General features: G+C 33.6%; 1 protein-coding gene and 1 pseudogene across 1 annotated transcript; one reads left to right on the plus strand and one right to left on the minus strand.

The window, feature by feature from the left end:
* Nucleotides 1-2,554: 2,554 nt before the first annotated feature.
* On the minus strand, nucleotides 2,555-21,625 carry FBXO47 (F-box protein 47). The gene is made up of 11 exons (XM_032457902.1): nucleotides 21,611-21,625; nucleotides 18,694-18,900; nucleotides 18,099-18,269; nucleotides 15,302-15,378; nucleotides 13,880-13,957; nucleotides 12,155-12,263; nucleotides 8,419-8,595; nucleotides 6,741-6,887; nucleotides 5,932-6,074; nucleotides 3,477-3,636; nucleotides 2,555-2,807 (listed from the first exon to the last, which is right to left on the minus strand). The coding sequence occupies exons 2-11, from the start codon at nucleotides 18,872-18,874 to the stop codon at nucleotides 2,695-2,697; spliced, it is 1,356 nt and encodes a 451-aa protein (XP_032313793.1). The 5' UTR covers nucleotides 18,875-18,900; nucleotides 21,611-21,625; the 3' UTR covers nucleotides 2,555-2,694.
* On the plus strand, nucleotides 7,469-7,567 carry LOC116656937 (annotated as a pseudogene).
* Nucleotides 21,626-22,835: the final 1,210 nt, after the last annotated feature.

The following is a 22,835-nucleotide window of genomic DNA, read 5'->3' on the forward strand; positions in this document are numbered from 1 at the left end:
GAGAAGGAATTATCCAAAAAAGTATTAACAATAGATGTTCTATAGTTTCATAAGGTACAGAATATTTATCACAAGGCATAAACTTGTAACATCATTCGTTTATTAGCGCTATTGTGGTGTGGGGTGTGTGTTTAGAAACAACAGTGAAGATAACTGTAATGGTGTGTTGTTGCGCTTGACTTCTAGTGGAAATAAAAAGCATCCTATAAATCAAAGTCAAAAGAGACTGAGGAAATCACTACTATCAAAAGATTTAAGAAAAAAAAAGCTAGAAGCCCTGGTCAATCTTCTAGTTTAGAAAGAGGTACAGAGCAAATTATCTGACATACTTATTTTATCATGCCTGTTCTAGAGAGAATTAGAAGTGGCCAGTCTCAGTGTTTTTTAGCCTATTCATTTTGCGAATGCTCTTTTTTTGTGGGGCAAGATGACTGTCTATACCATCACTTAAACATTAACACCAATAATAATAGTATATGCTTTTTCAAGTTAATATCCCACTTTAAAATTTGATATCATACTTTATTCCTGATGACAAATGTATTTAGCAAAAAACACCCCTGCCAATTTGGTTTCAAATGTTATTTTTATCTATTAATAATTGAATGAAGAATTCGTCAGTTTGCTTTTTATTGGTCCCAAGATGACATAATTTATCTACTGCACCTAAAGAATGAATCAGGTTTTTATGTTCCAAATTTCTGAGAAGGATGAGATAATCTCACAATTGTCAAGAATAATGAAATAACATGAGTCTTTAAAAATTTACAGCCGCAGTGATGTCAGTGCATGTGTGTAATGAGATTCAAAATCCAAATTAAAAAGTTTTAAATTTTCTTCTGTAAAGTTTCTAAAAATAACTGCTGTGGAGACTTAGATAGTTCAAGGAATTCAAAGAAACTTAACAATGCCAAATTTCTTTCTCTAAGGGAATGAAACTTAAATCTATTTAGTAAAATATTTAAGATATTCATTATTTATATTAAAATTTTTATTTTTCCCTTTGTTTTTCTTTTCCCCTGTATAATCTAATAGTCTCAACTTGGAATCACCAGTTTTTTTTGCTAAATAAATGGATTAAGCTTTCCAAAGCATGTATGTGAAAGAGTGCAAGAAGGAAAAGAAAAAGCTAATTAAAGTGTAACTTTGTACTCTGATATCTGACAACTTTAAATCTTTATAAGTTAGTTATGGGTGAATTCTTAAATTGAAAGGAAGAAAATGAATCCATGATACAAGCAAGAACTTTGTGCATAAATATGCAAGTACTAAACTCTGGAGAAAAAAAGTCCCACTACTGATGAAATTACATTTGGACAATCCATTAAAGGCATTTAATTTCTGACCCTCCAAAAATGAGGGTAAGTCTTTTTGCTAGTAAAATGTAATAAAACCTTCTTATCACGATTTATATTTTCTCCACAGTTTTCACTCTTTCTCAATCCTATTACATCTCTTACTGAGCCCCTCTTGCCAAACTTGAGAATTTCCCACAATTTACACCCTACTTCTGCAGGTAATTTCCATATCTTCTAGTGTTCCTTTCCTTCATCAGCTCCAGAGGCGAGTTAAGTCAAGGGCTTAGGAAAAGAAAGTCAGCCTCTGAGAAGTCCAGTGGGAAGGGAAAAATGATTAAACTCAAGGAGAAGAAAATGGATCCAGGAGGGCTCCAGGATTATTTCAGCTCATTAGGTACTATCATTTTCTATTTTAATAGTAAGAGTGGTGGTGGCAGATGCTAGTCAAACTGAAATAGTCCTGGAGCGTCTTGGAATTGATTTACCTGAGTGAAGATAAACCCCACTCTCTCATGGGCTGCTCGAACTATCCTTGCTTCCAGTTTCCTTCAAGTCCCACTCTTTAAGATGGGGGAAAAAGCTTTAGGAGGAAGTACAAATTATTTGTGTGTTCTGGCAGCAGAATAGCTACTTTCTTTCATTTTATATTTTCCCTTACTTGCAACATTTTACTCCAATCCCTGGGAAAGAATAAAAGATGATTTGATTGTATTAAGACAATATATACCTTCCTTTATTTATAGACTTTTCATATGATATGTCTTAAAGATGGAAATACATGTATGTGTGCACGTGTGTATATACACAGAAATACATATGTATATATGGATATGTATACACACGCACACTTAATTCCTTTGGTTTTTGATCTGCAAAATGTGAACCAAATGTAATGTTCATTGTAATCATATGCCAAGAAGGTGTTGAAAAATGTGATTTATCTGCACGTTCCAAAACATCATACTACAAATCTCCACAAAATATTTTAGGCTATGTCTACACAAAGTGTCTAAGCACAGTGAACCAATACACACTATCAAGTGGATTTCCACTCTAACTATGTAACAGAATTTTCTCTTCAAAGATCCACACAGGTTGGCCAGCCCCAGATTCTTTAACACTAATGTTCCTTTAGTTTGGTGTTAGGTTTACCACAATCGGGAGAGACACAACTTGTTTTCTAGAGAAATCTCAATATATTCTTGGGTTTGCCTACAATTTTTATATTAATAAAGGTGTAAGCAGTTACTTCTAAAATTCTATGCAGCTTTTGAATTCTTAGGTTACTTAGGTGATAAAAAGTCCCATGGATGCTACTCTTTGAGTGTGGAGAAGTAGCACTCTTCTAATTGTCAGTTCAGTGAGGTATTCTCTAAATGCAAGGCTTTCTGAGTATTTACGTAGAGAGAGTATTCATGGTCAAATATAGGACCTCCTTATGGAAGTTAGCCTGAGCATGCACAAGATAGAACAAATTCAAAAAGCTTCTATTTTCTTCATCACGGTCTTCTATATGCCACACACAGAAATAGACAGTAGGGAAAAGAAAATGACAGTTAAGTTTTTAAATGTATGATTTATTTGAAACATAAGATGTTCCAATTTCCCTAATAATATGTAACAGAAGACTAGTTAGTGATTTTTACTAAGTCAGATGTTAACCACTGAAATCATGGAACTATATTAAGAGCCCTGAATTAGAAATCAGAAGAAAAAGATGCTAGTCTATGCCTTATTGCTTCTAACTTCATGAACTTGGGCAAGTCAGGTAATTTCTCTAAGCCTTAGTTTTCCCATCTATAAAATAGGGCTAATTATCAAGTTGGTTACCTAACAAAACTGTAATATCATAGATGTATAAGCTATACAAATAAAGGATCTTATTATGGTGATTACGACAGTTGGTAAGTAAGCAAATCAAAATTTTTTGCTGTGCAGAATTGAAATTGGTTCCTTTCAATGCAGACTCTTCAATTTTATGTTTTCCACTAAAACCAATACCAAATTTAAAAAGTGACAATACCAGGAACTAAATATATCTCATGGAAAAACAAATGATGTCTTTTTCTTCTATTCTTGGCTTAGAAATAAGTCTACACAGAATTTTCCCTGTCTTAAGGGGAGACCAGAATGCATTGTACTCACACCTGTGCACCATCCACCTACATGCATACTCACCAGACATAATCAATTGCATCATTTCCATTATAACACATGCAAATGCATTTGCCACACTCTGCAGGAAGTTATTTCTTTCCACTGGAGTGCTAAAGACTGTACAGACTTTTTGCATCATTTTAACTGCCCAATCCATGCAGTATAGTTCTTTCTCGCACACCTGATTTAGACATAGAAAGCATTTTGGTAAATCTTTATGCAAAGAAAGCTGTAGAATTTGAAAATGGTATTAACAATGACAGTTTATAATTTTACGTAATTTATTACATACAACATGATGTTGATTCTATAAATGGGAAATGCTCTTATATCTAATATTCCTTTGCTTTCAAAATGGTACAAATTTAGCAGGAAAAACTGTGAAGTAACTAAAAGCCTGGTTCAAGATTATCATGGAATATTATTTACTAATATAAGAAATAATATTGAAAGTAATTATTAAACTTATGAAAAATAAGACTCCTGTTCATTCATTCATTTAATAAATATTTATTGAGCACATGCTAACAGCTGGAGATACAATAGTAAGCCATAAAGACAGGGCCTCTATTTTCAAGGGGTCCAATGAGTGTGACAAACAGGCAATTTCGACAGGGAAGAGAACTCTATGATAACATCAGCTTTCCATCTTGAGAGCTGTAGGGAATATTTCTCTCTCTATTGTTTAAAAAACAAACGAAGAGTACCTGTTTATAGCTAAAACTGACTGAAAGGAAAAAGGTTTACTTATTAACATTCTAAATGGCCGATTTAACTCATATAGCCCAATAATATACAGCATGAGAAGAAGCTATATAATAGTGTAACTAAATAGTGTTAATCTGACAGGAAAGATTTATTGATTACTTATTACATGTAAAGCACTGTAACAGGAACTACAAAGGAAGTACATAGCAGAGTCCTGGATTTCAAAGCACTTGCAATCTATTTTGGGAGCTGATTTACCCACACATACACCATTGGTTGATAAAGACAAATCTGAGGCAATTTAGAGAAAATTAATGATCAGAGTTGAGATGTCAATCAGAGAAGGCTTTCTAGAGAAGGCTTCTTTTCCACCCCTAGTGGCTTCCTCTCCATTCTTTTTGCTACAGTGCAGCCAAAGTGACTTTCCAAAAATGTAGAACTGATCATGTCTCCCTGCTTCCTAAAACCTTTCAGCAGGGCAGCTCCTGTGGTTCAAGCCTCACAGAATGGTCAACAAGGCCCGTCCTTACCGAGCCTCTCTCTTCCTAACTAAAGTCACCACCTCTTCCTCTTCTGCACATTTTCCCTTTCAGAAAAAATACTGAACTGCTTATAGTTCCCTGAATACAGCCCACAGTCCTAATTCTCTCTCCATTTATTTTTGAGGGCATCCGTTTATTAAAATAAATATTTACATTGAGAATACAGTTAACTTAGTAGCTTTCTTCACATTTCCACATGTTTAAAAGAGCCACTGAGGTTTCACTCATGTTTCAAACAGTTGAGTTGATAAATATCCTATCTCCATTTTGTAGGAAATGGATTATGTTCAATTATTTCTCACAATGGCCAATTGAAGATTATTCCATTGCTTTTGAAGCAGTGGTTGGGCTGACATCAGTGATGGAAGCCAAATAAATGAGAGTTCTGTGTAACACATGCAGGTACATGCTTGAGTAATCTGACCTCTCTATCTGACTGGTGAACTCTTTTATTCATTAAAAAAAAAATGTATATCTGCTGGAATTGGTGAAGCCCCCTCTGTATTCTACACTCATCCAATATTAGCTCCTTTCTGCTACTTTTGTTTGTACCCTTCTGTACATATTTTTGCACTTATCACACTGAATTTATTTATATACCCTCTGATATCTCTTAAAAGACTGTAAGCATCTTTTGGTCAGGGATTTGTTCTATTACTTTTCATAGTCCTAAAATCTCACACAGTGTATGACCCATAGTAAACACTCAGTTTGTGTTAAATGAATGAATATTAAATATATCATAATGTTTTATTTTGAAAAAGAAAACATTTTAACTATAAAAAAGTAAAGAGAATAGTATTATGAACACCTAGTATCCATTCCCCAGCTTCAACAATTACCAATCTTGTTTCACTTCTATTACCATTAATTTCCACATTCTCTCTTTGCTGCCCATTGATTATCCTGGAGCAAATCATATGTGTGCTTTATTCTTTTAATGGAACTTAGGAAAAAAAAAAGAATATAACTTGGCAGAGCCATAGAATGACAATCTAGATATGAGGTGGGGAGAGGTTAATACAAGGAATGATTCCAAACATGATAGTTTATCATGTATTTTAAAATTGTTAAGTATGTATAAAGTATATATAAAAATACATACTTAAATACTTATTCTTTCAAAATGTTCTGTATGTACATATCTCAGTTCCTTCAGGGCAGCTCCCTGGGATGTCAACTATAATGTTAAACAATTTGCTAGAAAAAACTTATTTTTTACTTACCAATGCCAAAAAGACTATCAACCTTGCCAATTCAATGGCCCGTCCATTCACAGCTTTACTAGCCATGAAAGTAAAGCAGATGTTGTTCCCACTCAGGATTAGGAGACGTGCATTATTCTCTAGAAGCCACTCCCGGGGAACCACTTTTATTAGAGGAAGAACAGTTATTTAATGAGAAATTATACAGTAACAAAGAATAAACATCATTAAATACCTGCAATATTATATCACTTTATACAATTAGTGCCAAGCGAGAAGCTCAGAAAAAACACTTTAGTTTTCCAATTACAAGATTCTACTGGGTACAGAGATTATTGCCAAGTCACAGCGGCTCTCACAATGTACTATTAATATAATCAAAGCATTTCTCGTACACATGGATCAACAAAGTGGTCTAATCCTTTGTACGGATAGAAACCTTATAAACTTTAGAATCTAAAGGATTATGCAGGAATGGGAAGCATTGTTTCACCTCTCCTGTACCAACAGGAGAGGACTTTCTTCTTACCCAACTTTAAGAAGGTGTTTCTGAGAACCTGCAAAATGGGAATAACTGAGCTAATTAAATTATGAAGCGTTCAAATAAAAATAGCAATAAATACATATTTATAAAATTGGCAAGGAAAATTGAAGGAAAGTAAGCTGATTATATGCATTCTCTTCAAACATAATGCCAAACTTTAAGTCTTTTAGAGCATTTAGTGATTTCTATTAGGCAATTCATTTGTTACCTTTAGAGTTAGCCTTACAATTTTATAACTATATTCTAACAATACATTTCTATTAATGTGGTAAATAATTTTTTTTACCTGATAGTTCATCTACAAGACTGATAACATCATCTACTGTCCATTCTTTGGTGCCTGTGTCATATAGTAATTTAATGGCATCAGCCAAACCTTTCAGACTGGGTTCATCTGTAGGTCCTTCTATCATTTTCTGCCAAACCACCTGTCCTGAATGATAATTGAAAAAAAAAAAAAAAAACTAGGCTGTGACAGAATAGCTGGCTTCATGATAAAGACCTCACGGATTGTTTAAAAAGGAAATTGGATTGCATAATGGGATCCATTACTTATATATGCCACTTTCATTCTAAATTTCATAATGAAAGGTCAATTCTGATAACAGTATAAATTTTAATGTCTCTGACTGATGTGATGAAGCACAGCAACAATAGCTAAATGAAGTAAAGAAAAGGTAGATTCGCCAAGCAAAACAGTGTTTCTGGTTCAAAGACAATGCTACTCCGCAACAGAAATTGGAATAAACAATTGATGTAATTTCACCAAAATGAAATAACACCTATTGATATCCTTCCAAGAAAAGAGCATGCTGTACTTGAGAATCTTCCTGACCTTTATATCAAAACAGAGTAATCTGGTCATTTAAAATATTTATCTATGACCAATTCTCTTTGTGGATTACACACAACAAAATTTGATCCCAGATTAACTTCCTACTGCTACTCAACACACTTTAAACTGGTTAACTACTGACACAAGACAGTGTGAACTAAAGAAATGCATGCTAGGGCTTGCTTCAGCAGCACATATACTAAAATTGGAACAATACAGAGAAGATTAGCATGGCCCCTGCACAAAGATGACAAATTCGTGAAGCGTTCCATATTTTTGGGACAGACTGGGAGTTCGAAATTTGTAGATACTGACAGGCATATGTAGAATAGATAAACAAGATTATACTGTATAGCACAGGGAAATATATACAAGATCTTGTGGTAGCTCACAGCGAAAAAGAATGTGACAATGAATATATGTATGTTCATGTATAACTGAAAAATTGTGCTGTACACTGGAAATTGACACAACATTGTAAACTGACTATAACTCAATAAAAATGTTTAAAAAATTAAAAATTAAACATAACTATTTGTTAAAAAAAAAAAAAAAGAAATGCATGCTAAGCAGGGAGGGTATAGCTCAGTGGTAGAGCATGTACTTAGCATGCACGAGGTCCTGGGTTCAAGCCCCTGTACTGCCATTAAATAAATAAATACCTAATTACCTCCCCCCACAAAATGAAAAAAAAATGCATGTTAATTTTAACATTCATCCAAGCAAAACTTAATTAGAAATACCAAAAAGTTGCCCCCTCAAATCATTTTATGTACCCCAAATTAAGTAAAACATCAATTCTGACTACCACTTTGCTTCAGTTGCACTGTTAGTCCCCTCCAGCAGCATATAAATATAATCTTGAGTTAAATAATGGTTAAAAATGAAATGCAGCTATTTTAGGTAAATTAGGGACAATGAGACTATATTTGGAATTGACCTGCAATAGAACAATTTGTCTTGACATTTAAGTGATGCACAAGTTAATGTAGTCTACATCTATGAAATCATGAAATACAGTTTAATTATTCAGAATGATGAAACTAAGCAGGTACAAAAAGATATATCTCCTAAAGTAAATGTAATTAACCAGTTTTATAACATACATCCCTAAAAAATGGATGCTCACCATCTTGAGGAGATATTGGTCCAAAGATGATATACAATAATCTTGCCTGATTCACCATTGGCCATGGTTTTAATATACGTGTCAACCAAAATGCAGAATCACTTCGATGTGTCCAGTGATCAAGCAGAGCATTTCTACAGAACAGTCTAATCCTTAACTCCAGTTTTCGGGCACTTCCTATGAAGACAAAAGAATTGTAAACCATTCTTTCTAGAAAGATTGATATGTATATTGGATAGGCTAAAGACATACATCCTTAATATGCTTTGTACTAAGAGTGTTATTTCAATTTCCTCTGTAAAAATTTTAGATCAAGGAACTATTTTTTAAATAACTTTATTAGGATATAATTTACATATCACAATTTACCAATTTAAAGTGTACAGTCAAATCTTTTTTAGTATATTCAGAGAGCTATGCAGCCATCACTGAATCTATTTTAGAATATTTTCATTACCTCAGAAAGAAACCCTGTTCTTTTAATTGTCACTGTCCTATCCCTCTGTCCTTTTTCACCCTCAGCACTAAGCACTACTTTTTGTCTCTATAGATTTTCCTATTCTAGACTTTCATATGAAGTCACACAGTTAGGTGGTCTTTGAAACAGACTTCTTTCACTTAGCATGTTTTCAAGGTTCAACTATATTATGGCATGTATTGATTCCTTTTAATGAACAAATGCTATTCCATTGCATAGATATACCACATTTTGTTTATCCATTCACCCACTGAGGGATATTTGGGTTGCCTCCACCTTTTGGCTATTACGAGTAACGTTGCTATTAACAATCATGTCCAAGTTTCTGTACGGACATATATTTTAGTTTCTCTTGGGGATATATCTATGAGTGGAATTGCTGGGTCATATGGTAGCTCTATATTTAATCATTTGGAGAACTGCCAGAATGTTTTCCAAAGTGGCTGCACCATTTTACATTCTCACCAGTGAAGTATAAGGGTTCCAATTTTCCCACATTGTCACCAACACTTGTTGTTATCTGACATTTAGGTTCTAGCCATCCTAGGGGCTATGAAGTGGTATCTTATGTTTTTTTAAAAAATAGTTTTATTGAAATATACATAATTTATGTACCATACAATTTACCCATTTGAAGTGTGTAATTCAATAGTTTTGATATACTACATAATTTTTAAAGTTGTGGTAAAATATATATAAAATTTGCTATTTTAACGTGCACAATTCAGTGGCGTCAATTACATTCACAATGTTGTTCAACCATCACCACTGTCTTACTCCAAAACTTTTTATTACCTCAAACAGAAACTCTATAACCTTTAAGCAATAACTCTCCATTTCCCCTTCACCCAGTTTCTGGTAACCTCTAATCTACTTTCTGTTTTTATGAATTTTCTTGTTCTAGGTACCTCACATACGTGGAAGCATACAATATTTGTCCTTTATGTCTGACTTATTTCACTTATTATAATGTTTTCAGAATTCATCCATGTTGTAGCCTGAATCAAAACTTCACTTCTTTTTATGACTGAATAATATTCCATTGTAATATATATGCCACATTCTATCCATTCATCTCTTGATGAACACTTGTGTTGCTTCCAGTTTGGGGCTATTGAAAATAATGTTTCAGTTAACACTGATGTATAAGTATTTGTCCAAGGTCTTGCTCTCAATTCCTTAGTTATAGTCCCAGGAGTGGAATTGCTAGGTCACGTGATAATTCTATGTTTAGTTTTTTGACGACTGGCCAACCTGTTTTCCACGGTGGTGGCATCATTATACATTTTATATTTTTATACCATTTATGTTCTACTTACTCGCAGATAAGACAAGTGCAAATAAAGTCTACCAATGCGCTAAGGCCATATGAAAGTAAGTACCCCTGATGTGTTAAGCCAAGCAACACAGAAGTTTAGAGGAAAGAGATTATTGCAGCTCTGGAGAGATCAGGAAAGACTTTACAGAAGAGGACAGGTAAATTTGGTCTTAAAGGATGAAAAGGAGAGATGGTATTTCAGGAAAAGGGAGAAGGAATAAAATGTATAAGGTAGAAATGTGTAAGAGGTATCTGAGACACAGTGGGTGGAGTTATATGACTATATCAAACTGATATACGGAGTAGTGGGCAATAAGTTTAAAAAAGTAGGTTAGCATTAGAATGTGAAGGTCAGTATGAATGGTTTGGATTTTATTTTGAAGATATCAGGGAGGTAATACAACTTTTTGATCAAGAGAGGGACATGATAGTAATTTTGTTTTAGGCTTCTCTATCTTCCATTTTAAAACAAATCTGCCATAATTTGTTTTATAAAGAAAATTTTCAAGCTGACAGCAAAATAGAGATACTATAACAAATACTGTGTACCAATCACCTACCTTTGTCAAGACTTTACTTTTTTGCTATATTTGATTCAGATTTTTAAAAATAAATAAAAACATTACTGATACAGTTAAAGCTTCTTTTGTATCACTCCCAATCTCCTTCTTCCCCAGAGGTAATCACCATCTTGAATTGGATTTTGTCCCTCCTGTATAAGTCACCAAACAAAACTAATAGGATGTGTACACACATGAGAATTTGCTCATGTGATTGTGGAAACTTGGCAAGTCCATAATATGCAGGGTAGGCTGGCAGGCTGCAGACAAGGGAAGAGTTGTAGTTCAAGTTCAAAAGCAGTCTGCTGGTAGAATTCTTTCTTGGATGGGGAGGAAAGTCTTTTTCTCAAGGCCTTTAAGTGATTAGATGAGGCCCACCCACATTATGGATTGTAATCTGCTTTACTCAGAGTCTACTGATTTAAATGTTAATCTCATCTAAAAAATAATTTCAAAGAAACATCTACAATAATGTTTGACTAAGTATCTAGGTACCATGGCTTACCCAAGTTAACACACAAAATTAACTATCGTATCTCCTAACTATATTCTTATACTTTTTTACATCTGGTTATAACCATAAAGAATAAATAGAATTACTTTGCATGTTTTTTTTTTTAAACTTTATTTTCCCTTTTTTGGGGTAGGGAGAGGTAATTAAGTTTATTTATTTTTTTAGTGGAGGTACTGGGGACTGAACCCAGGACCTTCTGCATGCTAGGCAGGAACTCTACCACTGAGCTATATCCTCCCCAACTGCATGCTTTTAATTTGCATATAAATAGTATCATATTGAAAGCATTGTTTACTATCCTTTCTTCTCAAATTATATTTTGAGATTTATCCATATTAATACACATGGCTCTAGTTAATCCACTTTAACTACTAATGGTTTTAATTGTATGAATATGCCACCATTCATTTATCCATTTTCCTAACTACAGGCATTAGGTTGTTTGCAGCTTTCCCTGCTTACATGCTGCAATGTTCACACTTATACATGTCTCCCTGAGCACACTGTGGGAGTTTCTCAGAGTGAAACTGCTAAATTGTAGGATTCCATAATTTTTAAAATATGAAATATTCCAGGTGTATATAAAGGTTTATAGAATACTATAATGAACACCTTTGTATCCTCCACCAGCTTAAGGAATAAAATATTATGTATATATCTGAAGCCCTCTGAGTACTTCTTTCTCTAATCATGGGATATTTTGGCCTCACTGTGTGATTCAGTGTTCATCATTCCCTTATATCTCTTTGTCCTTTTACTACAAATGAATGCCACAATTTATTTTTAAATACACTTTTGAACTATGCTTTTTTTTTGTATCTGTTTTAATCTCTGTACAATGTTATCCCTGAATTGTAGTTCTTTACCTGGTTTGCTGCAGACAACTGCCTGCATCTTGCGGGGGAGATTAGTCAGCTCACATAAGAAGTTATAAACACGATGGCACTCCAGTTCATCCCAACCTGCTGTTAAGGTCTGAGGATGATAAAATAAAGGAAACATTGCAGATGTTCAAACCATCAAATCAGAACATAAGTCACTACTGCCTTATGACTATAACTGTTGTAGCACAAGATGGAGGTGATGTGCAATTTTTATCCACTATTGAACTGTTCAATCTATAAACAAAACCTAAAAATGCTCCAAAATCCAGTTTCTTTCTGGTTGTATAGGTAGTATCTTTTCAGAGAACTAAATGGTACTGAATCCTGAACTCAGACAGTATGAGGAAAATAACAAATGAAGGTCCAAACTCTGGAACACAGCTCTAGACATCTGACTCACAACCCTCCTGTGAGTTACTTTTAGACTATAGTCAAACCACTTTGATCCCCTCTACCTATCACTTATGATTTTGCTTATAAACGATAATAATCTCATTTTAATGTGACAATTATGAGCATTGACTTAGGACATTTGGATGTGAACAAGCAAAAAAAAATCTTTTATTAGGACAGAATTTAATAATCATCTTTGAGCAAACCAGAATGTACAGTTAGACATATATAAAAAGAAAACTCAGATGATACTCTACTATACATAGATTTTGAAAAGGTTGACTAATCATAACAATTTTTCTTGAAATAGTTGAGCTGGACTTCAGTAGTTTAAAAATTAATCTTTTCTTTCCAGAAGACATACTAGAAACTCCTAACAGCTGTTACTTCTGTTGAAGAAAACTCTGTGAACAAGGAACAGGCCTGGGAGGAGACTTAACATTTCACTTTATACCACTTCATACTTTTTGAATTTTACATGATTACATGTGCTCATATTATTTGTCTGAAAGGAAAAAAAAAGAAAAAAAATCTATTTTGGTGAAGGCTAATAGGAGAGCCTATGCCCCTGGAATCTGGGCATGCAGATGGTGGCTGGCAGGATGGGATATAAGTAAGATTGTTGTAAACCTCATAAGGTATTTTTTAGAAAGTTAATACATGTAAACTGCTTAGAATAGTGTAATATATTAATAATATATTATTAATATAGAATAGCATTAAATAATGTTATTATTATCTTCTTTGTTTAGAATAAAAGATGAGTAAAAAATGTTCTTAAAATCATATAGTTGATTTCTTCACCCCCCAAGCTTTATTTAGATATAATTGACATATAACATTGTATAAGTTAAAGGTGTAAAATGCAGTTAATTTTTATATGCATATATTGCAAAATGATTGCCACAATAAGGTTAGTTACATCTATTACTTCTTATAGTTACAATTTTTTTTCATACAGTTGATTTCTAAGTTCACATCTTAAAGAACTAGCCTAAAACTTAAAACTCATTACACACACACACATCCTACCCTACAATATTTCTAGTCATTACAATTGGCTGGAAACTTCAAGGACACTAGTATGGAGTGAGTAAGTGTGAAATATTTCTTACCAGTGAGAAACCCAAGAAGAAAATCTGAGGCGGCAAACAACATTATTAGATTAACACATTCTCAAATCTTTACAATGCTATTTTGTTTTCTTTTTAGATTATTATTACTTTTATTATCCTATCGAAAGACAGATTACGTGCTCTACTTGTTAACAGTTCAAAAAGAATTCTTTTTCTTCTTTCATTAAAAAAAATGTACCTGTAAAAACATGCCATAACATGATAATCCTAAACATTGCAATGGAGCTGCACAGCCACTGAATTTAAAACAGGAAACCTGTAAAGAGAACAACTATTAATTCCTTCTTTTCAGTGGAACTGTGCAATGATTTAACATTCAAAGTTAATGGAAACATGCAAGTATTTTTTTTCAATCTTAACTGAAAATAACTAAAACATTAAATAACAGATAAGCATCATGTTATATAGGTGGGGATTATGAAAGAAGTATGAAACAAAGTCTCTGCCTAAGGAGCTCACAATTTATTTAGGGCAATAAGATATACACACATGAAATTAATTTGATGTTTCAGGTTAGAATATAATGCTAAAATGACCGAATAAACATATCAGACACGATAAAGGCAGGGAAAAGATAACTTTGGGAATGATTTTAAAAGCTTATGAAGGATGTGAAACAAGCAATGTCTTTAAGTAGGATTCAGAGATAATGAACACATAGGATTGGTGAGGCACACAATTAGGGCAAAATTGTATAGAAGTAAGAATTTAAAAGGTCCATTTGGGAAGAAAGATATGAGCAGCTTAATTAGGCTCAAAGCAGTAGGAAGTAAGGCTGCACTGTCAGGGGGAACCCTAAATACCAGTTATGGACTTCGGGCCTTATCTTGCTGAAATTCAGCAGCCAATTAAATATTTTTAAGCAAGAAAATTAACTTGATGAAGATAATTCAGTATACAGAATGTCTTGAGGAGTGAAGAATGAATGGCAGGAAGGTTATCTGAGAAGCTGCTGCAATAATATAGATCTGAACTCAGTGCAAATACTGGCATGAAAAAAAGCCAATGAATCAGAAACAGTTTGCATACTACTGAGTGCAGAACTGAATCAGCAGCATTAGATGTATGTTTGCGTTTCTATAGTAAAACTCAATGTCTAACATAGATTATGCCCAGACACACTGATACACACTTTCAAGTCATAAATTATCACAAAAAGTTTGTCATTTTATATATTAAAAGTATATACAAACTTTTAAACAGTACAAACTGTTTAATGATACAAACATTTAAACAGTAAGACTTTAACATTTGGAAGTTATTTTCATTTTAATAAAATATCTAAATCACCACTTTAAAACATCCTTAGGATTCCCATATGAGGTAAAAATACTTTTATAAGGCTGATAAACCTAATAAACTTGAATGATGTTATATATAAAATTATTTTATAATAACTAAAATACTCCTATACTACATTTTGGTGTTTATAATCTCTGAGTACTTGGTAAAGTATCAGATGATCATCAACCAACTCTTTAGTACTAATTCATGAAATTCCACTAATTAAAGACAGATTTAAAATGAGTATAAGACATTAGTAATAAAATATTTTTACTGGAAATCAGGATTGTGAACTAATTCAGAAGTATGATCTTACTTCTGCAAGCGTCTTGTGAATATACTTTAGTCTTTCCTTTGTGGGTAGCAGCAACGTACATCTTTTAAATAGTAGACCTGAGTAAATAGAGAGAGAGGTGAAAAAAATGACATCAATGAATATTAACTTAAAAGTATCTATAACACAGCATAATGTTTCCTGAAAGTCAAGTATGGTATATCACAGTGACCATGAGCTGATAGGGTTTTTAAGAGGAAGTTTGGGAGAAAGGGTGCAAAACATTTATAATACACAATACTTACCAAGTGGCTCTGGTGTCCACCTAAGAGGCAAAGGCATAAAGTCTTACAAAAAATTGTGAAATTGATACTATAAAATAGATATGTGAAAGTATTTAGATTTAAAAAGATACAACGATCAGACACAAAATAAAATAGGGAAACTATTGTCTTTATTCCATAGAAAGCATATTCCAGTCTCTCTTAAAATTAGCCCCATGTTCACAAAGGAAAATGTTTTAAGAGTTGCTAATGGAAAGAATGAGAAAAGAGAATTTGTTTTCCCTTTTCCAAATACAAAAATTTAACGTCCTAAGTACTTAAAATTTCAGAGATTGGAAGTCATGTTTTTTTCTCACAGAAAGTATCCAGCTTGGATGAAATATCTCTCTTCCTTCAAAGATATCCTTTTATGGGGCTTGCATGTTAAGAATGTATAGAATTTTGTGTTTAGATATTTTAAAAAGAAGAAAAAAACCCTGTAATTTCCCGTGGCAGGAAGTATATGATTTGCTTCCTCTAACTTTAAGCATTCTGTTTTCCTAAAATGGCAATACACTGTTAACATTCCTATTAGGGCAAATGTCCTCAAACTAAAAATAAGATACATGGTAGGAAAATATATACCTGAATATCATAACTTCCCTTAGTTTTCACCTTCTCTGCATTTACTTCTTAACATAATGTAATAACTAATTTATATAATTCTGTAGACTCAATGGGAATTGAATTTATTTTTAGAAGTTGCTATGTTTGGGTAACACATGACTAAAATTGCTTTTTAAACAGAAACCGTCCTTATTTTTGAACATAAAAAGACATTTTCAGTGTTTGGTTTTTAGGCTGAGTTCTTTTCCTTTCATGTTTTGGCATCCAGTCCCGAGGCATATCATAGCTGGGGCATTGTAAGCTATAATTGTATGTTGGTTAATTTTCTAATGAAAAACTCCAATTTTTTAAAAATTGAAGTTTTGTTAATTTACAATGTTGTGTTAGTTCTCGAGTACAGGAAAAATTTCTATTTTTAACGGTTGCAATTTACCATAAAAACCAATACTGGCTGACTTTATTTTTTTAACACAGGTGCTCTCCTATATATCCTTTAGAAACCAACTTCTTTAATTTCTTCCCACTAAAATAGAGTCAGATGTAATGTTCTTTCCACACTGGCCATCTGCTCTGTTTTGCGTGAAGAAGCAAATTAAAATGTATAATCCTCAGAATGCAGAATTCTGAAAATGTTATTTTAATGTCTAAAAACAAGAACAGATCAGACAGGAATGGCAACATGAGAAAATGGTGAGTACATCAAACATTTATCTAAAGAATAAGTCATAAGCTAGGTGTCTGCACCAAATTTAAATGGAAGGTTGAAATTATTACATGAGTAACACCATTTTTAAAAGCTAGCTTTTAAAATCTAGCTTTTAAAATCAGTACATACCTGTATTTTTAACTGAATTACCCATATAATTGTCTAAATGCTTTTTTGTTTGTTTATGCAATTGAGCCTGGTCAGGGAGAAAACATTTTTTCAAACTAAAACCAAAGAATAAGCTTTTTCCAAATACCACTTTCTCCACAATAGATGATGTTTGAAAAAAGATATTTCCAATGAACAGTAGCAAAAAAATAATCGCTGTACTCTGTTACAGGCTTTACTAAGCCTAATCATAAAAACTGAAATCAGCAACACTGTAACCAGTTACATACCTTCCATTTAGTCTTATTAAGCATACTTGTCAAATATACTTTGATATATTTACACATCTATATAGTCTTATTTTACTATCTTAAAGCTAGGCATCCTTGAGCTACTAAAAGGTAATATTCACTTACTCTGATGCTTTTATTTACATCTCACCATCACTCTGATATTTAGTTCTACTGCCATGTTTTGGTTAATTATAAGGTAGCTTCATAATTAAATTGATGTCATTAGTCAAGTCAAAATGAGAATTTATTTCAGCACTCTTGGGGAGAATGAAATCAATGAATGGGGTGAAAGGTATAAAAGATTACAAATCAAAGGGAAGAACTCGTACAGAATTTCTTTTGATAAGATTAATTTAATGACAGTATAATGGTTTATTAGAAAATGTGTAGCATGCTTTAAAAAAAGTTGTTTCTGATAAGAGAATAAGTGATTTTCCACAATAATATGTTTAAAATTTTTTTTTTCTATTTTAAGAACTAGATTATGATTGAAAGGGAAAAGAAGCATAAAGATAAAACACATTAGATCCACAGGAAGTAAAGCATAGAAAATACATCAATTTCTTAAACTGGTAAGCCACCTAGACAGTAAGCATAGGTGACACTGTAGCTACATGAAATCACAAGGACTGACACATTACATTAAAGTGTATCCTCTGATCTTTAAAGATAAGTGTAAGGGACTGTTGTTTAGGGAAAGTCCTCATATTGAAGCGTAAAAGCATCATAGAAACAGGAAATATTTCACTTCCCAAGGGCCTTACAGAATTGTATAATAAAATCCCTCTAATTAAGCATAGTTCTTTACATGTTAACAATTCTCATTACATTACATAAATTACCTAGAGACCTGTAGTGTTCCAATATAGTGGAGTCTTGTCTCCCGTCAGGCAGCTCAAGGTTATGAAAGTCCTGTAGTAAAAGTCTTTTGCTTCCTGATGAGGTTGAGATATAATCAATAATGTGCTGGCTGACTGTTTTGGACACCATGCTTAACATGCTGACATCCTTCACTAGCAAAAGAAGTACATATACACACACATATATAAACAGTTTAACTACAAGAACATTACTATTACCACAATCTATTAACTTATAAGTTAGCTCATTAATAATAACACTAAAGAATACTAAAAATAAATAATAATATTGGGGAAAAAAGAGGAAAATCTTAAAATTATTTTAAATCCAGTTCTCAGTGAATTAGAAATATTTGGGGATGTATCATGTCATTAAAATCAGAAGCATGTTTTAAAGAGTTTGAGTATCATATTTTCTCTTCATATCCCTTACCTAACAATGATGAAACTTTAGAAAATAAACTTAATGTGAACACAATTAACATTCTAGCAGGGCCTAAGATGACAAGCTACATCTTGAAGAAAATAAAATATTCGAGTGTGTCCATGTAGCCTACTCATAGTCTCCAAATCTCACCTGACAAATATCTTAAGATCATATGGAATATTTCCAATGGCAAGGCTTTAAAATTTCCAAGCGTTGATAAGAGTTGAGAATCTGTGATAACAGTGTTGGAAAAATAGCTGGATCGACGATTACTACGTCGATGATTCTTGTTGGGAATCAAAGTGAAACTGGAATTTACTCTGGATGCCATTCTTTTTCTTATCTCATGAATTTGTCCTGGTTAGAAAACAAGAGACAAAGTACAAGAGACAAAGGAGAAATAAAATTATATTGATAAAGAGCTGTTGTATTTTTAAATGGAGATTTTCATACTTTGATGGACAACAGCTGTCTCTCTATACTTATAAAACTTTTAATATGCTGTCCAACTTACGTAATTTCCACCTGTAGAGACTATTTACTCATCTCAGCGTGATATGAAATACTTAAAAATATTTTCCCTCTTAGCCAAATATTCTAGATGGAGTTTTAGTAGAAAATGAGATGTATTTGGATGAGATATATTCTAAGAAAAGAAGTATGTGACCTTTTTAAAAAGTAAAAGATTCAACACAAAAAAATAACAAATTCAATACATTCAATATTTGTCAATTAGTACATTGCTTTTACAATCTTTACATTATTTTAAAAAATCACAGTATTAATGTAGAATTAAAAATTTGTAGTAATGTTTTTCTGTTTCTTTAAAACTGAGTACTGACATGTTCTTTGGTTAGAGAGATTAAAAAATAAAGATTTTAGTTTACAGCTTTTGAAATTTTACTCTCTCTAACAGATTAAGATGGTTTCATTACAATTACCAATTATGTGAAATCAAAGTTTTGTAAAATTAATAAGACTAAAATAAATAAATAATAACTTTCCCCCTCAATTCCACTTTTGGTTAATAATAGTTACTGATAAGTCACAGGAAGGGCCTACACAACTTATTTTAAAATGAACATTTCCTAGAAGGAACTTTATTAAAATCACTGATAATTTACTCACACTGAACAATAATTCTTTAAAAAAAAATTATTCATCACACACACTGACTTTGTGTCAATCCTCTTCCAACTCAGAAAACATTGTCTTTTGTATATATAAATGTATATGTACATATGCATAACTATAACTCCAATCCAAGTCTCCTTGTTTCTAAAGTAACAACTAAGATGTTTCAGCCGAGTTACAAATACATCCGACCAAAATGCATTTTCTCATTTTGTAGCAAAATTGCTAAAAATCATATTGTTACTTATTCATCTAAAAGGTTACAAATCAACTTATATTAACTTAAAATCAGTTATATATTTGAAAATGTGGCCAAGAAATTTAGTGCTTAGTGGAAAGCATACTATGAATCTCCTTTATAACCATACCATACATAGCACTTTGCTTCAGCATTCAATGAGCATTTAAATTAGTGTATCTTTTTAAATAATCATTAAAATTATACAAGTAACCTACGTGCATTGTCAAGAAGTTTACAAAATACAGCAAAATAAAAAGAGGAAAATTAAATTCATTTGGTTTTTAACATTTAAAATTAAGCAGTGTGGTTTATATCACTCCAGAATTTTACATCTATATTCCTTTTTACAGAAAAGGGAATCGCTGTTCATATTATTTTGTAATCCGCTTTTTCAATTGTAATTAAAATTGTAATTTCTTTCCATGCCAATAGACAAACTTCTCCAAGTATATATAAAGACTTCATGTGATTCCACCAAATGGAAGAATCTTGATTTATTTAATCCATAAGATTTTTTTAAAACTTTTTACAGTAGGCATGTTAAAGAATTTTCATTATAGTAAAATCTGGCCTAAGACTTGTTCTGTTTCTCTGAGGAATGTGTAATCTGGGACTTGGGTGGAGTCTGTGGGCTCTTCAGAGACTCACTGACACCTAATACCCAGGAGACTTTAGTGTGTAAACCACACACTACATATATTTTTAAACCTCTGAGAGGATTAAAACACAGTGACCCAAATTCTTTTGAAACTGGTCTCTTACAATTCCTTATTTTCCTCACTCTGACCTGAACGTTTTGGGGGAGATAGCAAGTTTTTCTGAAAATCCTAAAAGCATAATCCCAAATTATTTCTAGTTTCCTCTCAGCCCTCTGGAGAATAAGAATCACAAACCAGAACAATTCTAATAAAATGATGTTTCAATTCCCTGTTCCATCCCATTCATTTCTGCCCATGTGTAAAAGGCTTTGTGGGCCCTCTTAGACAAACTCCCCCCACCCCCTTTTCAGAGAAAACCGTCAATAGCTACTCACTAGCATTTCTATTTTGTTTTAAACTAAAGAAAATCTTTTGAAGAGATCCACCCCCATCTGCTCGGGAATTAGCCTAGAACATCTCCAAAGAGGTAAACTGGCGAGGCCATAAAAGATAAACTGACTAATATAAGACTCAAACCACATTGTGATGAATTTTTAACCCCTTTCAGTCCCTGAAAAGATGAAATTATCTCAAGAAAGTATTGGGGGGAAAAACTCTTTTTACCACAGATTTTGACAGTTTCCTGACTAAAAGATCACAGGAAAATGGGATTTAGTCGTTGTGCCCCACCATCCTCAAATTTCTTCAAGTTTTAAAAAGAAAATATTTCCTCAAGGTTTTGACGCCGAGAAGAGGGAGGGCCCAGCTACAGTCGACTCCGGAGCTGCGTTCCCGCCTCCCAGGCGCCCCCTTGGCCTCGAGAGTATTTCAGAATCCTCCCAGGAGCCCCAGCGGGAGGGAGACCCCGCCTCCTCATGAATACCAAGAACCTCCGCTCCCATAGTGCCCTCCTCCCTCATGAATATTTTAGAACCTCCCTGAGCTCCCTCAGGAAGGAGACTCCGCCCCCTCATAAATAGTAAAAGTCCCAGCACCCACAGTGCCCTCTCACGTCATGAATAATTAACGAGAGCGAGGTCTCAGGAGCCCGAACCTAGGCCAAAGCCACGCTTTACTTCCAGCTGGTTACAGGAAGGGGTGGAGCCGTTGCAGTCGGGGAGGGGAGGGTGTAAAACGAAGAGCCCCAACGTGGCGCGCCACACATCAGCTCCAAACCACTTCCTTTCCTTTTAACCTAGTGTTAAGCCGTTTTTTTATTCCTCCTACCCCTACCCCAAGAGGGTAAGTTACAAGAGCTTTCATCAGAACTTCTGTTGGGAAAATCCTCCAGACATTCTTTTTTAAACTTATCTGGGTGCCTAGAATCGAAGGAAGATAAATGCCTCCATTGTCTCAAGATGGAGTCCAGGACAAATCTTACTAGGTTGGCCCTCCTCCCTTGAAGATTAAGTTCTCATTCGTTTATTCATTTACTCCATAGCTATTTATTGAAACCTGCTCTGGGCCAGTCTCTGGAGTAGGCCCTAAAGATACAACAGAGAACAATATATATACAAGTTTCCCGCCTTAATGGAGCTTATTAGTCTAATGGGAAAGGTAGAATAAACAAAGTAAACTACAGACGGAAAGGAGTGGTATGGAGGAAATAAGGCAACAGAAAGTAAGAAGGTTGGGAGTGGAAAGCCGGTCACTACTTTAGGTGGACTGGTCAGGACGTTGCCTTTGACGATGTTAACATTTTATTTGAGAACTAATGGAGGAGACAGAGCCAGTCAGGAGAAGGGCTAGGAGAAAAGGGAACAGAGAGAAAGAGTTTGGTGTGTTCTAAGCATTTGCAAGGCTGCCTGTCTGAGTTTAGTGAGCAAGCAGGAGTGAGCAGGCATCAGAGAGACCATGGAGAGGCTGCACAGGTGGGGATGTGCAGGACTTTATATTAAGGCCCTAAAAGAGGGTCATTTTAGAACAGCTGTAGGCCCTCTATACCCTTGCTTTCGGGGACCCTCTCCACATTACATCCAAGAAATGAATATGTACCCACATCCCTCATTAAAATAAAATATATAAATAACTTCATAAAGGTTGAGATGAAATTTAGGATTAGTTGATATATTGTTATATTATGCCATCACAAACATTCATTAATTCTGATTTACAGAGTTTTTTGGAGCCAGTCCTTTTTTCCCTCTGCTGTCTCATTTGTTATTTGGTCCATGACAAGGTCTCAGCCCCTAGGCCGTGGGCCCAGAGTGCCTAATGGATAAAAAGATACAGAATGATGAGAAGTTTAGATTTAATTCAAAGTGTCCTGGAAAGTTGTG

Source organism: Camelus ferus, chromosome 16, assembly GCF_009834535.1.
Source record: "Camelus ferus isolate YT-003-E chromosome 16, BCGSAC_Cfer_1.0, whole genome shotgun sequence".
Classification (NCBI taxonomy): Eukaryota; Metazoa; Chordata; class Mammalia; order Artiodactyla; family Camelidae; genus Camelus; species Camelus ferus.

Coding starts and splice junctions, on each gene's coding strand:
- FBXO47 (XM_032457902.1), bottom strand. CDS start 18,874: ATGGCATCCAGAGTAAATTCCAGTTTCACTTTGATTCCCAACAAGAAT. Junction 15,379..18,098: donor GGAACACTACAGGTCTCTAG/GTAATTTATGTA, acceptor CTATTTACTCAG/GTCTACTATTTAAAAGATGT. Junction 3,637..5,931: donor TGATAGTCTTTTTGGCATTG/GTAAGTAAAAAA, acceptor TGTCTAAATCAG/GTGTGCGAGAAAGAACTATA.